This window comes from Gymnodraco acuticeps, unplaced genomic scaffold, assembly GCF_902827175.1.
Source record: "Gymnodraco acuticeps unplaced genomic scaffold, fGymAcu1.1, whole genome shotgun sequence".
NCBI lineage: Eukaryota > Metazoa > Chordata > Actinopteri > Perciformes > Bathydraconidae > Gymnodraco > Gymnodraco acuticeps.
Window position 1 is genome coordinate 438,953 of NW_022989835.1, and position 14,135 is coordinate 453,087.

At 40.2% G+C, this 14,135-nt stretch overlaps 1 protein-coding gene across 7 annotated transcripts in view; it reads right to left on the reverse strand.

Annotated features, from left to right (window-relative positions):
* Positions 1 to 443: 443 nt before the first annotated feature.
* Positions 444 to 14,135, reverse strand: part of nfic (nuclear factor I/C) — a 31,872-nt gene continuing 18,180 nt past the window's right edge. For 2 of the 7 annotated variants that reach the window (XM_034235145.1, XM_034235157.1), the window contains 8 exons: positions 13,977 to 14,051; positions 13,416 to 13,548; positions 13,082 to 13,203; positions 12,210 to 12,323; positions 11,945 to 12,102; positions 11,073 to 11,256; positions 9,998 to 10,086; positions 444 to 8,227 (listed from right to left, as the gene is read on the reverse strand). In XM_034235145.1, the coding sequence (XP_034091036.1) occupies positions 8,207 to 8,227; positions 9,998 to 10,086; positions 11,073 to 11,256; positions 11,945 to 12,102; positions 12,210 to 12,323; positions 13,082 to 13,203; positions 13,416 to 13,548; positions 13,977 to 14,051 (896 nt within the window). In that variant the 3' untranslated portion in view covers positions 444 to 8,206. Of the gene's footprint in view, positions 8,228 to 9,997; positions 10,087 to 11,072; positions 11,257 to 11,944; positions 12,103 to 12,209; positions 12,324 to 13,036; positions 13,204 to 13,415; positions 13,549 to 13,976; positions 14,052 to 14,135 lie in introns of all 7 variants that reach the window. The other 5 variants (XM_034235132.1, XM_034235149.1, XM_034235116.1 and 2 more) reach the window with 3 other exon arrangements.

Sequence of the window (14,135 nt, forward strand, 5' to 3'; positions counted from 1 at the left end):
GCTTGATGGAGTATTACAAAGGTTAAATGATGTGTTTACCTTTAATTATAACCTGCAGTTGGTTTGTATTGAGCTATTTTTTTTAAGCCTGAACTGATGTCTGTCACACAATCAACTAGCTGCTCTGCTGTTTGTCAAGGCGTGATATTAACTTAAAATATGTATAAACTTAATCTGTATAAACTACTGGCTGGACAAACTGGGCTTGATTGTGAGTTTAATGAAAATGTAACCTAGTTATCCAGACATCATTACTGTTTCTCTTGTCCCACAAATGTTACAAATAGCCAATAAACAACCTTTTAGGTATCAGAAACTTGACCAAGAATCAAGTCCCCTGACCCATCTTACAAAAGAAAAAGGTAATATGAATGAATGTGTGAGTGCAGAACACACTTGAGCAACGCTCTGTATCAAATGAACAAACAGGAGGTCCATTTGGCTGAGTTGTGGTATAGCTTGTTTATTAATGGTATATTTTTGCATAGGGAAACATACTCATTTCCAGTAATGAATAATCAGCATTTGCTGATAGCAATGGCTAAGTATGGTTATAATGACATATCAAAGATGTTGGTATCCCCCACAGCAGAATAACATTAGGGCAGAAACACTGGTTCAGACAGCTGTCAGTCAAACAAACAGGAACAGAAAGTTGTCAGAAGTCCCTGTCTTAATGCAGCCTTAGAGGAAAAGTTTACGTCATGCAAATTAAGGTTGATTATTGACATTATCTTCCAAAGGAAAAGGTTCAAGCTGCTACAAACTACATCCAGTCCAGAGCTACAGCCCTCTCCACAGTGAACATCAATCTGGAACAAAAGAAACACTACTGGCCTCTACCTATGCTATCATTTTCTTATTTTGGGATGGCAAGTCATGCATTATTGTGTGTTTCAGATTGGCTGTCAGGTGGGAAATGTAATTGCATATCAACTTAATTGGACAAGAAAGTTATGGTAAATAACTTTAATATCTTTACACAGTACTATAGGATGTGGTATTAGTGGTATGATAATTCACACTATTCCAATATGGAAAATAATAGACTTACTCTCAGTTTTTTATATTGTTTTGAGGTATTGGAAGAAGTGATTTTCTTGATTGCCAAAGACTCCCATTATAATGTCCTGATGTACAGTTCATGTAAAAGGGCTGTGGTCTTTGGGGACTGTAGTCATGCAATAACTGATGAAAGCTTTATGCTCTCTCTGATGTAAGGGATATATATTTCTGAAAGCAAGCAAAGCAGTCCATTATAGTATCTGAAAAGTTAGAGAAATAAATGCTTAAAAAATTGCAACTGCATTCTAATGTAAAGTTTTTGTTCATTATAAACCGTCTTCAGCACAGTGGAGAAGTAAACAGGTGTACAGGTAACAAAGGAATCAATATGGCGTCGCTGTCAGGAAAACAATATCAAAAAACAGATTTTAGGTAATAAAGAGAGGTTTTCAAACTGCTGTGAGTCTGATTACAGAAAAAGACATTCAACTTAGAAAAAGCAAAAAGAAGGAGGCTTTCAGGTTGAATATGAATAATAATTTATAGAAAAGAGCCCTCAGAAACTGTATAGATATCCTTTCTTTCTCATGCAGCCAGAGCTGATCAGCTGCTAACAAACAGCAACACTACCATTCACTTACAATACCCCAACCCAAAGTAAAGCATGATTTTGATATAACATTTTTGGTAATTCTCTGCTAACAGTGGTCAGAAGAGCACTTAGTTAGTACCACAGAGTCAAGACAAATCTAGAGGATAACACAAATTAGAACATTTGACAGATATTGGATGAGGTGTTTTCATAGAAATCATTCCTACGGAGCATATTGTCACGAACCTGCCATCAGAGAAAAACTACAAGCAGTTCTACTGATTTGTTAACACCACTGCATGGGATACACTGGTTTCAAATTGAAGCAACATAAAGGTGTGGTAGTAACACTCAACAAAGGTTCACAAACCAAAGTCAGTCCAAAATATTATGGATGAAATTAGGAACTGCTGAAAAATACATAGTAAAAAATGTTTTTGTGGGCGTTTCTTTGGATCTTGGTCTCACTTGCTTTTTCAGTCTCATAGTTTGTGGTCATTGATCTATCCTTAGGTTGTTCAGCCTTAATAAGGTTAACCTCTAACTAGCGGTGCTAGCAGATAGCCACCACACCACTGAGGACCAAGTCTGTTGCATTGGCTGCGCCTCTTTAACAAAGTGATGGAAAATAATCACTTACCGATAACAGACTTTATCCAATATAAAATATTCAAGATAACAAATGATAGATTGTAAAGTATCTGCTGGATCTCAATTCATCAGTATTTAATGAACTTTAAATGCTGAAAGGATGCTGAACAATGCGTTTTTCTTTATGACAAATTCATCTCCATTTATGTGTCCCATAATTTATAGTTGATTAAAGATGTTATTTACATATATGTTTTCACTATGATAGATGGGATTACGTTTGAATATATCTGCTTCTGGCTATTTCTCTACTCAACAAATGCCCAATCCCATTTCAGCAATCTATTTTAGATTTGTATAGGTACAAAGATGTGCGGGGGAAACATACTGTAGTAAAGGAGATCCTTAGTGTCCAGACCGGCTGTTGTTTTTCATTCGTATCCAGAACCTCAAACCATAACAGCTAGAGAAGATAAAGCAACAATCATGACAAGGTAGTGAAGTAACAACTCAGTATGATGCAATAATGTATACAAAAATCAATAATGTTCTGCTCTGGTAGCCTTGTGTGAAGTGTACCACCACATCTTTTAGCTGCATTTGGAACAGGACAGCCTTTTTCTAGTGTAATCCTGAAAGGAGGCAGAAATAGGACACATGTCCGTCCCTGAACATACGCCAGCCTAAATGAAGAATGGTGAATCCACCGAGCATTATGAACAGTCTGTCAGTGTTTCCTCTAGATTTCCTTCAGCTCTTTGGGTTGTTTTATGGCTTGTTACCTCAGGACCTGCACAGCCCACCTCCCCGGGCCAGGGCTGAGCACCATACGAGTGTGTCACATGACCATGTAGTGCTTGAACACAGCATACAACATAACTCAAAGCTTGCAGTAAAATGATAGGCACTGCTTGTTTTGTTTTTTCATTTTCCATGTCCTTAACATGCTGGTATATTTGAATAGAGCGGAGAAAGTGAGGAGAGCACAATGTGATGAGCACAATATTCTCAACTCAGCACACTTTTGTTTTTCGAGATATTATTTATAATGTTATAAATGTCTGTATTTATTAGATATTGGACCTAACCTAGAATCTAACCTAGGATGTGACCCAGGACCTGACCTAGGATTTGATCTCGGACCTGACCCAGGACGTTACTAGGATGCTACCCAGGACATGACCCAGGTCTTGTCCAAGGATTTGACCTAGAATCTGACGCAGGACCTGACCCAGAATCTGATCTATGATATAATCCGGGACCTGACCTTGTATCTGACCCAGGACGTGATCCACTATCTAACGTTGGGTGTACCTTAGGATCTGATCGGGGATCTAACCCAGGACCTAAACCAGAATCTGACCTAGGATCTGATCTAGGACTTGATCCTGGTCCTGGGAGAGGACGTTGCTGTCAGCTGCCATCAGCGTGACTTCAGTGTCTATCACTGTGTACTTGAATCTAAACAGTGACAGCAGATAGTGCAGTCTGAGTGGATCTATGGATTCTAGTTTAGTGACTTTCTAGTAACTTTGACTTAGACTGACTACAAAATGGTCTGTCTCCATCTACAATTCTCACCATCTACAATTCTCACCATCTACAATTCTCACCATCTACAATTCTCACCATCTACAATTCTCACCTTCATCATTCATCATCCCTCTCAGGGCTAAACCTTTCCCATTTCATGGGTCCCTCATTGTGCGGCTTGGCCACCATCTTAAGAGAAAACATGACACACTAACATTCTATACATCCTTTGTATCCTTTTTACGAGTGTACATATTTGTACACACACTGTTCTGTTTAAAACTAATGCTAAAAGCAAAATAATAACAATAAAAACTCAAGAAATAACTCAAATATAACCTAAAAGCCAAGTAGAGCAATAGTGTTAAGTGCATGCATCCATATTAAACACAAACTCATCTATGATCTTAGCAGTATCTTATCACATGATTCGTCACATGATCAAAGTCGCCATTCAGGCAAATGGACGGTGTAAGTGCTGCAGAGTGTTTAACATGTTTTCTTTACATGGGATTCAGTGGCTTGGCCACAAAATATTCATAATATAGTAAAAGACTTTTCCCTGCAATAAATATTATCCATGGGTTTGCATAATTATCAGCTATGAAAACAAAATCATCGAGGGGGGATGTCTTTGAAAAATCAACACTTAGAGGAACAGTCCATGAATTTTGGAGCTACAGTTGCTTTTTCTAGTTTTACCCAGAAAAAGATCTTCTATAAGAACTTTCTGTGTCCAGTTCATTGTTGAACTTAACTTAGTGTCCACTTTCTGAGTTTTCACACATCTCAGTTTGCTTATCTGTCATTGAGTAATTCTCTTGGGTCATGTGATCAGATTATAGATTTGATACAGCCTCCTTGAACCAGGACAGTGCTCTATGACCCTTGTCAGTGGCGAAGTGATGAAAAGTGGAAGATGTACTTGAATGCAACGGCAAAATGTTTATCTGAGCTAAACATGTCCATACTGTGTGCGGGCTGAGGCAAGTCATGTGACTCTGAGTCTGATAACAGGCACATGTAATCCCCAAAATGTGGACTTTTCCTTCCACTGTCAAACAGTGCTGCCTTTAGTTGGGCGCAGAAGCTAAAGAAAGCTTTCTTTAATACACTGCTACACTGGTTAATGTCAAGCAACCACACATGCAGCTTTTTTTCTTTGTTTTATAAGTGCTACCAGCTGTACCATGAAAAGTATAATCACTTTATATAATGTATTATTGTTCTTTAACTAAAGGCAAGGCACATAATGTGTTTTATGAAATATCGTGCAAAATAGAAGTATAATAACAGGGCTATTATTAAAGGGTAAAGAAATAGACAGCCCTTCGATCCACTGCTGTCTGAGGGAGGAAGGGGGGGGGGGGGGGGGGGGGGGGGGGGGGGGGGGGGGGGCAGGGCAGAGAGGGAGAGGTATCATCAGTTTGAGCCATGCATTCATTAGGTCAACACAGACACCAGGGCAGCACCATGCATTATACATCAGCTTTAAGCCAACTTTAACCAAAGCCCTGCTCATATCAGCACCTTCAATATAAAATCACTAAACCCTAACCCTGGGGAAAGAAAAAGCAAAGGACAACTTGTGATCAGAATGCAAACCCAATCCTTCACACGTGCAAGTGGAAAAAAATGTCAGCAAAAAAGATCACACCGGTTCCAACACAGTTTGACACTTACATCCTAAAAAACAAAGAGAAAGGAAAGATATGAGAGGGAAATGGAGCTGTGGTACGAACACACCCAGGCTGTGTGCTGATGTTCTCTGAACTGTCTGTGAGTGTTAAGTTGCATTCACATGAAACACGGTAATCGTGTCTCTGTGCTGACGTTGCCATTGTGTTTCTACGCAAAGAGTGGTGGCGCATGACCTAGCAACCCTAGGCATTGCACACCGCTCAAAATGTACGCAGACTGCTGTGCTTAAAGTTCAAATTATTTAAACTATGACCATGAATACTGCTAACCTCTAGCAGGGGACATAACACTAGACAGAAAACTTAAAGGGGCCCTTATTCTTCTAATTTTCAGGTTGATAGTTGTATTTTGTGCCTCTACTTTGACATGTTTACATGCTTTAATGTTCAAAAAGCTCTTTATTTTTGTCTTATTCTGTCTGAAACCAGAGCCCAGACTTCTCTGATTGGTTAGCTGGCCGGCTCCGTTTTTATTGGTCAGAAGCTTAGAGCTGTCCCGCCCCTTAGCCTGGCTATCACCTACAATGTGTTGGAGCGCCAGCCAATTTAAGCATGAATGTTACATAGTGATGTCACTGTGTCGTAAACAAATGAGTCAAATGGAGGCGTTCCAGACAGGGGGGGGGAGTGTGGAAGAGAAACTCCCTCTGGGGGGAATTTGGGGATTTTAGCGTTTGCAGACCGTTTACATGCACAACAACCTATAACACTACAGGAGAGGGAACACCCAGAAAAGCATAATGGCGCCCCTTTAACAAGCTTCCAGGCTTTGCGCCAAACCTTGTGGTTGGCAAAGAGCAAATCGCGTATCATGTGAATGCAGCGTTACTCCTTTAGAACCTTTAAAAATGTGTCCTTGACATTAGAAAACCTTTAATCTTTCCAAAGACAGTGTGCAACCACTTCTGAGACGAGTCTGATTCTACGTAACATCTTCAGAAACACTTGAGATCAATCTGCCCACGCCTTAACACTGATCCACATCCCCGGCAACATATTTCAATAGACTGCCCTGTAGTTGAAAAGCCTTGGAGACTAAAATATGGCACAGATTATAAAACATTACATCTTAAAAATCTATTATATTTAATGTTTTTATCCCCAAAGAGATCATGTGCGGGATAGCAAAAGGCCAGGGCGCACATTTGCATTGAATTTTACAGACAAATGTCAAACATTATTTAATTCATAATTAAATTCTCTTTCTACACACAGACTGAACGAGTTGTTCTATGAACTACGAGCTATATGGTGATTCATGTTTGGATTCTAATAAATGCTAACCTTAAGAGTGATGAAGAGGATTCAAAGATAAGATGCAGCATGAAAAATATTACATTTGTTTCAAAAGATAGTTGAATATATTAAGATGTGAAAAGCCAAGTTATTGCTTTTCTCCATTAAAGCACTTGATGCAAATATTGTGTCAGCGTTGGACACAGGAGAGCAAGGAAACTCTGGTATGAAATGCTTGATCTGTTGACTGCTGCCACTGTTAAACCATCAGGGTTTGACTGGTGACAAAGCACTGTGCCTAACCCTAACAATAACCCTAACCCTATCCATTTCCACAGTCCTGTCAACACCACTCTGTACAGCTGGACAACAAACCTGGATATTGTGCTCACTTCAAGGTATGACCTGCTGCCATAACCATGGAAACGCTACGGCCTGCTAAGTCGGTGACATGCCACATCATCAAGTCAATCATGTGATGTGTCTCTTTCCGATCAACCAACCACACCGTGTTCTCTGAGACACTAACACAGCTCCCCAAAACAGAGCAGGGATGAGTGTGGAAATGCAGGAACCGATGTCCCACAACCTGACACACACACACACACACCAAAACACACACACACACACACACCATGCTACAGTCTCAAACACATGAGTTCAGCAGCCAGTTGCAACTGCCTAAAGTTCTGTCAGAATGATCAGGTGTGAAGGGAAGGAAGAAGCAGGATGTCGGGGGGTTTGAACTCTGTCCAACTGTAGCATTGTGTGTCGTGTTGGAGGAGGCATGAATATAGCTCTTATATTCCACTATTACTCATTGTTTTTCTGATAAAAAAGCACAATCAAACAGTCTTAAAAACATGAGCTTAGCAAAGCAACTTAATGGTTTCAGGCCGATGATTGTCAATAAAAAAGACAAAGCCTCTGTCTTTAGGTGGGAAGAGAGAAAGAAATGCTCTGTCTCAACTCTAAGTTTTCATAGCAATAATAAAAAGTGCAAAAGAAACATTACATATTAACAACAGGAGCTCTCTTTCTAGTCGGTTCAGAAAAAAGGAGAGGCTTATTTGCATATATTATAAGCAGCACCTGCAGCGGAGAGGGGCATTCTGGGTGTTGAGGGGGGGGTGAGGTCTATCTGTCCCAGGGAGGAGGTCCTGTATTGGGTTGAGTGTAGAGAGCCAGGGTTCAGGGGTAAAGGCTGAAATCCATTGCAGGGAAACAGGCCTCATCCTGGGAACAGGCTTCTTAGGTTCTGCTGTTTGGGGGCCTGGTTCTGGTCCAGTTCATCCACATCACTCCTTTTCTTTCACTTGGAACTCACGTCGGTGAGAACCATTGAGTGTCACATGGCTGTGAGTGAGAGCAGCATCTTCTTCAACCAGGCTCTTCTGGGTCCATACACATATATAGATATACTATATTTATATATGTGTATGCTTCTACAAAGATGAATATATTTTCCCTCTTGTGATGTCTTGACAGCATTGTTTGCTTTCCTCTAGGACTGTACTGCCAGGACAAGCGTCTCTCCTCCACATGTCCATCAGTTGCCCAGATACCAAGACTGGAAGAGAGACAAAGACAAAATAAACGTTCACTTCTAGCTGATGCGCTAACTGACTTTATCAAACATTTTAGAAGAATATACATCTTTGCTGATTTACTTCAGTCTGTAGCAAAGACCACATTAAGCTACAGGTGTACTGTTAGTCTAACCCAACAGCCATGAGCCCTACAGAACAATGACCCACAGGTCTGTTAACCACACTGTTAACCCCTAAATGTAATAACCCATTCAACTGTCAGGACAATCAATTCAATTACATCATGAACATATCCTTCATTTGCTTCTGTAGTGTTTGAACATCTACACGTTCACTTAAGTTACAGCTTCCAAAACCAAAAGCTTTGAAGGTGTCATGAATTTAAGAGCAAGGTTTGACTAAGTGAACTCCAGACCAACCAATTGATTCAGAATACAGTGGCTAACCCTGGCATTGTTAAAATACTATTTAAAATGAGGGGCTGTTGTGTAGGATCCAGTTAGCCCTGCTGATATAAGGATATAAGGAACTTGTATGGTTGTGCACAGGTTCCAAGTCTGATCTAAGGTAAACGGTTTTTGCCTTTATTGTAGAGGCTAGTCCAACACTTTAAGCCACTGAGGTGCTTTGTAGACATGATTGACCCACTCATTACCTGGTCTGATGAATAAATAAGTCCGGTATGAAGGTTCCAATGAACACCCAGTCCATGTATTTCCATTTGAACTGTTGTTCTTTCCAATCAGCATACAAAACATGAAATTCTAAACACAACAACTAAGCTTCGGCAGCGAGACATTATGGCCAGCGTATGGGTGTGTGTGTGTGTGTGTGTGTGTGTGTGTGTGTGTGTGTGTGTGTGTGTGTGTGTGTGTGTGTGTGTGTGTGTGTGTGTGTGTGTGTGTGTGTGTGTGTGTGTGTGTGTGTGTGTGTGTCAAAAACTGTTTACCTTCCGGCGGAACCGCTGCATGAACACATTTTTTAAAATTTAAATCAGGTGCGCCAGTTGGCTCCTACTGTACCTGTAAATCCAACAGCCGTGTTATGACTCAAGCTATTTTTAAATAAAAAGTGAAATAAAAAATGTAATCAAAAAGATTGCTTAACTGAATCAAATCACCCTCAAAAAAGGTTTCAAATACTTGTTTTTCGTTTGAATACATAATTGTATTTTTTAAAGTTCAGGTTCAAAACTTTTGGCCAGGATTTAACTTAAATTGTTGAGCAACCATTCATCAGGCAGGCATAGACTGCCTCTGCAATCACAATCAAACAGTTTGACACAGATTAGGGTTAGGGTTAGGGTTATTAGACTCATTTGAGTGTGACATGCAATGAACCTGTTAGCCTTCAGCAGAAACATTTTACGTGGTGACGTCAATTTTTTATAATTTCCAGTTCGGGAGTCGGTTTCACCAAATTGGAAAAATGCCGGCTGATATTTGCAACCAATTTTTTGTTCAACCTCATTCGCCTATCAATATAAATTAAGTGAAACTGAGATTGGATTTCATTCACATAAAACATCCCTGACAACCTAGTTGTATTTCCAATTCACTAAGGCCGTAGCTCATGTATTTATTTGGGTCTACATTAATGGTGCTTGGTGCTAAAACAATGTCAAAGTTGTTTCCCTGATTTTCTAGGTGTAGTATTAAGATTAATTAATATGCTGAAATATTAATGCTCGGGAAATCGTATATAGCTTTAACACATCCTGGAGGTTCTCAAATCTCTAATGGTAGGGGTTTCCATTCTGCGCTTGCCAATGTCAAATTAACCATACTAACCTGGGCTTGGTAGAGTCCACCTGGGTCTCGGGGGGTGACTCCAACGAAGGAGGTGCGATTGGCAGGGGGTGTCCCAGGGGCCGAGTATGCTGAGGGCATTTACGTTAACAACATCAGTCTCATACTGTCTCTATATAGTTCCATGTCACTTGTAAAGTTACATGAGGCAGTACTAGAGAATGTGTCCATATCACAAAGGAGCTACAACTGGTGACTAACTACATTGTTAGGGATACAGTAATCCACTCAGTTTCAATTGATTTATTGAAATGTGTTTGATAATCATCTAACGTTGGTGGACTCTAGAAATCCAACCAGTGCTGTGTTCACACAGATTACCACATTCAATTAATTAAAGTCATACATTTACAATGCACAATGGCATTCTAAGTGAATGTAATATATGATATTTATAATATTTACTGTATTTAGCATACAGTATATATATATATGTTTAAATAGTTTATATATCTATAAATACAAATATGTATTTCCATATAAAAAAGAGTCTCTTACAGTACAGATAGAAAATATTTTAATGAAACGTTCATCACCGTGATAATCACAGTGGGGGTGCTTTATTTTGTAACAACTGCAGTCCATAAGTGAGCCATTATGTCAACAGGAAGTCATTTCTTCTGACGAAGTGAGACAAACAAAATAAGTATTGCCTTGGCTATTATAATGAGGAAACATGTCTTTTAACATTTTGATATGGAATAAATTACTATATCAAACTGGATATATTAGTTTGGATCATACTGGCAGGTTAACTCGTTCATTGTTGGGCTGTTACTTCATATGTCATTTGTTGATTTACAACTACTATTAATAAGGTAATACACAAATTGCATATTTCTATAACTGTTTTATTACAACATTTCTACTTTTTGCGACCACTCAAAATGCTTTTACCCTAGTCAGCATTCACACACACTAGTATACAATGGTAGCAGATTCTTTTATACACTTGCTCATCAGGTGAAACAAACATTCACTCATTCATCTATAGCCGTACTTCATTTGCCATGCCACACAACAATACTGCCAACCGGAGTTTGTTTTGAACACTTACTGGGTGATGTGGGGGAGTTTGCTCCCCCATCAGAGGAGGTGGTGGTAGCCTTTGACTCCGCAGGCAGGGTCGGCCTGGGGAGGGAGGATGGGGGAGGAGCCAGGGAGGGTGCTGGTCCAGTTGGTGCCAACATCTGAGAGGTGATGTAGTGACTGGGCACTTTTACCTGGTTGCTGCCATTCAGCTGGAAAAGTAACAAATACACACTGACAGTTACATTCATATTGGAAATGTGTTGAATCACTGATGTACTATAAAGATGGAATATGTAAGAACAAAATAACCTCAAATCATTAACAGAATGTGAAAACATTACAGTGTTGACATTATGTCTATACTCCTATATATTGTGTTGCAAAGACATCTATTGAAATTAGCATGCTAATCGTTCTAGCCCAGGACTGTCCTGTCTTGTAATACACCATGTTCCTATAGAGGTGATAGTAGTGCCAGTCAGACCTCAGACAAAAATATATAGAAGTGGAGCTGCCCTGACCAAGCCCCCAGGCATTGTAGTAGCAAATGGTGGTACTACAACTAACCATTGAGCCCAAAAATACTTTTTCCCATTGACTTACAATGTGAAAAAGACATTCACTATTGCAGACTTTTTTCAGGTAGTCTTCAAAATGAGTTTCATTTTCTTTTATAATAACGTTTGAACTTCTGTCAAAATTGTATCAACTGTTACTTTCTTTGTCTGTAGATAATGCACATGGCTGTTGCTGCAATTGAAACTTATGGCACTGCAGCTAGCTCGTATTGGATCATGTACATAACCAGAGTGGTTTTGGACTCTCGCATGCAGTCATCTGTCTAACGCTAGCTGTTAGCCTGCTAAAGTTGTTGTTCTTTTGACTGCTTGTACTCACTGAGCTGGGGGTTTGATTGGCAGGGTTGCAGGCCAATGACACCAGATCTTTGAGGGGGTCCTGGGTCAGGTGAGGAGGATAGCGGATTGCTCCGTGGGGGAAGTAGGAGGAAGGTGGAAAATGTATAGATGAGGAGGGGTGGGGACTCCGTGAAAGACCTGGACAGAAAAAAGAAGAGGGAGAGAAGGAACAATATGGTAAACGACATGCTGTTCTAAGTAAATTATATATAAATATACAGTATTTATGTATGTGTGTTACTGACCACTGTGAACAGCTATGACTGGCCGATGGTGCTGAGTGAAGGAACCCATTCTTGGTGAGTCTTCCTGGGGAGAGGGGTTGTCCAGCTCTGCCTTCTTCACTGGTGGAGATAGACCTAAAACATGAACATGTGGGACTTATTCTTTAGTTCCTGCACATATTCATAATTCATGGCAGTTCATGACAGTGACACTTGAAATGAATCACTTCTTGGACTTTGGCCTTAGCTCCAATGTTGAAAACATGTCAATAAACACATAATAAAACAATTTAAAAGCAGATCACCATGACGCTATCTTAACGACTATTAAGAGAATGTGCTAAATTGATTTATGAGCTCTATCAAAATTCTGACCAGTGTGCTGTAACTCTACACACTGTATTAGTTTGTAAGCATTAAGCTGTCTGCTCTCTACTGTCAAACATTGGGAGGTTAGTGACAACAGCCATAACCACAACCTCCATCTTTGGTCAGTGTCAGAGAATGACTCTTGTGTGTAGTTTGGCTGGAATAAGTGTAGTTTCAGTTCCTTAAATGAATACCACAGATTCTAATGTTATATTCTCATATATGTAAGCAATGAACCACGAGAGGCCATGGTTTACAGGGACTAACTCAAGTATAATGGCATGGAACTTTGAAGTGAATCTTTGAGAATTAACAGAATCAAAAAGAGTACGCCTGCTGTTGTCTTTTATTCAAGTGCTACACAATACAGAGTCAAGTGCATTTCATTGATAGAGCTCAATACAAGTGCACCTGCTGTTCATAGAGAGGGTGTTGAACAATGATTTGAGTAATTAATAATAATTAGCTGTTATAATTACATTCATGTCTCCACGTACAGACACTGGACACTATACGTCTGTTACCTCCTTCCATGTCATCAGTCCAGTTCCTGGAGCTGCTGGCGGGAGAGGAAGGGGAGTGGTAGTACTCGCCCCCCGGACTGTCAGCCTCTTCCTCCATAGAGCCAGACTTATGGCGCTTACTCCTGCAGATAAACATACATGTTTTTTTTAACTGTGTGAGGTGTGTGTGTGTGTGTGTGTGTGTGTGTGTGTGGTGTGTGTGTGTGGTGTGTGTGTGTGTGGTGTGTGTGTGTGTGGTGTGTGTGGTGGTGTGTGTGTGTGGTGTGTGTGTGTGTGTGTGTGTGTGTGTGTGTGTGTGTGTGTGTGTGTGTGTGTGTGTGTGTGTGTGTGTTACCCGCTGGATGAGGTACTGGCCAGTGATCGTCTGAGGCTGACTGGCTGGTTGACAGACTGGTTCAGATCGTAGGCCAGATGACCCTGGAGCTCCCCCATAGAGAAACTAGGTCCAACTCCTGTGACTACTGGAGCTACACACACACACACACACACACACACACACACACACACACACACACACACACACACACACACACACCACACACACACACACACACACACACACACACACACACACACACACACACACACACACACACACACACACACACACACACACACACACACACACACACACACACACACACACACACACACACATCAGTTCATCTGCTCTCTTTTTATATTGCATTTTCTTGCTTTTCTCCCTCCTTGTTTGAGTGTGTAACAAATCAAATGTTCATTATCCAGATAAGAAATATAATTAGACAAAAACTCAGATTAAGGCTGCACAATTAATAGAATTGATACCGATATATAAAAATGGACAAGTGCAATGTCCAAAATATCAGAAAGCGCAATATTTGTTCGCAAATATTTGTTTGTGGATGACACTTACTTCTTGATACCTGGACGAGCTCATTGACACTGAAAACTCCTGATGTCACAAAACTGTCCTGGAACTCTGGACCCTCTGTGGAAACACAGCAGCATTTAGACACGTGTGATGTTTCAATTATCTCGCTATGCACAATATATTCTTTGAAACAAATGTAAT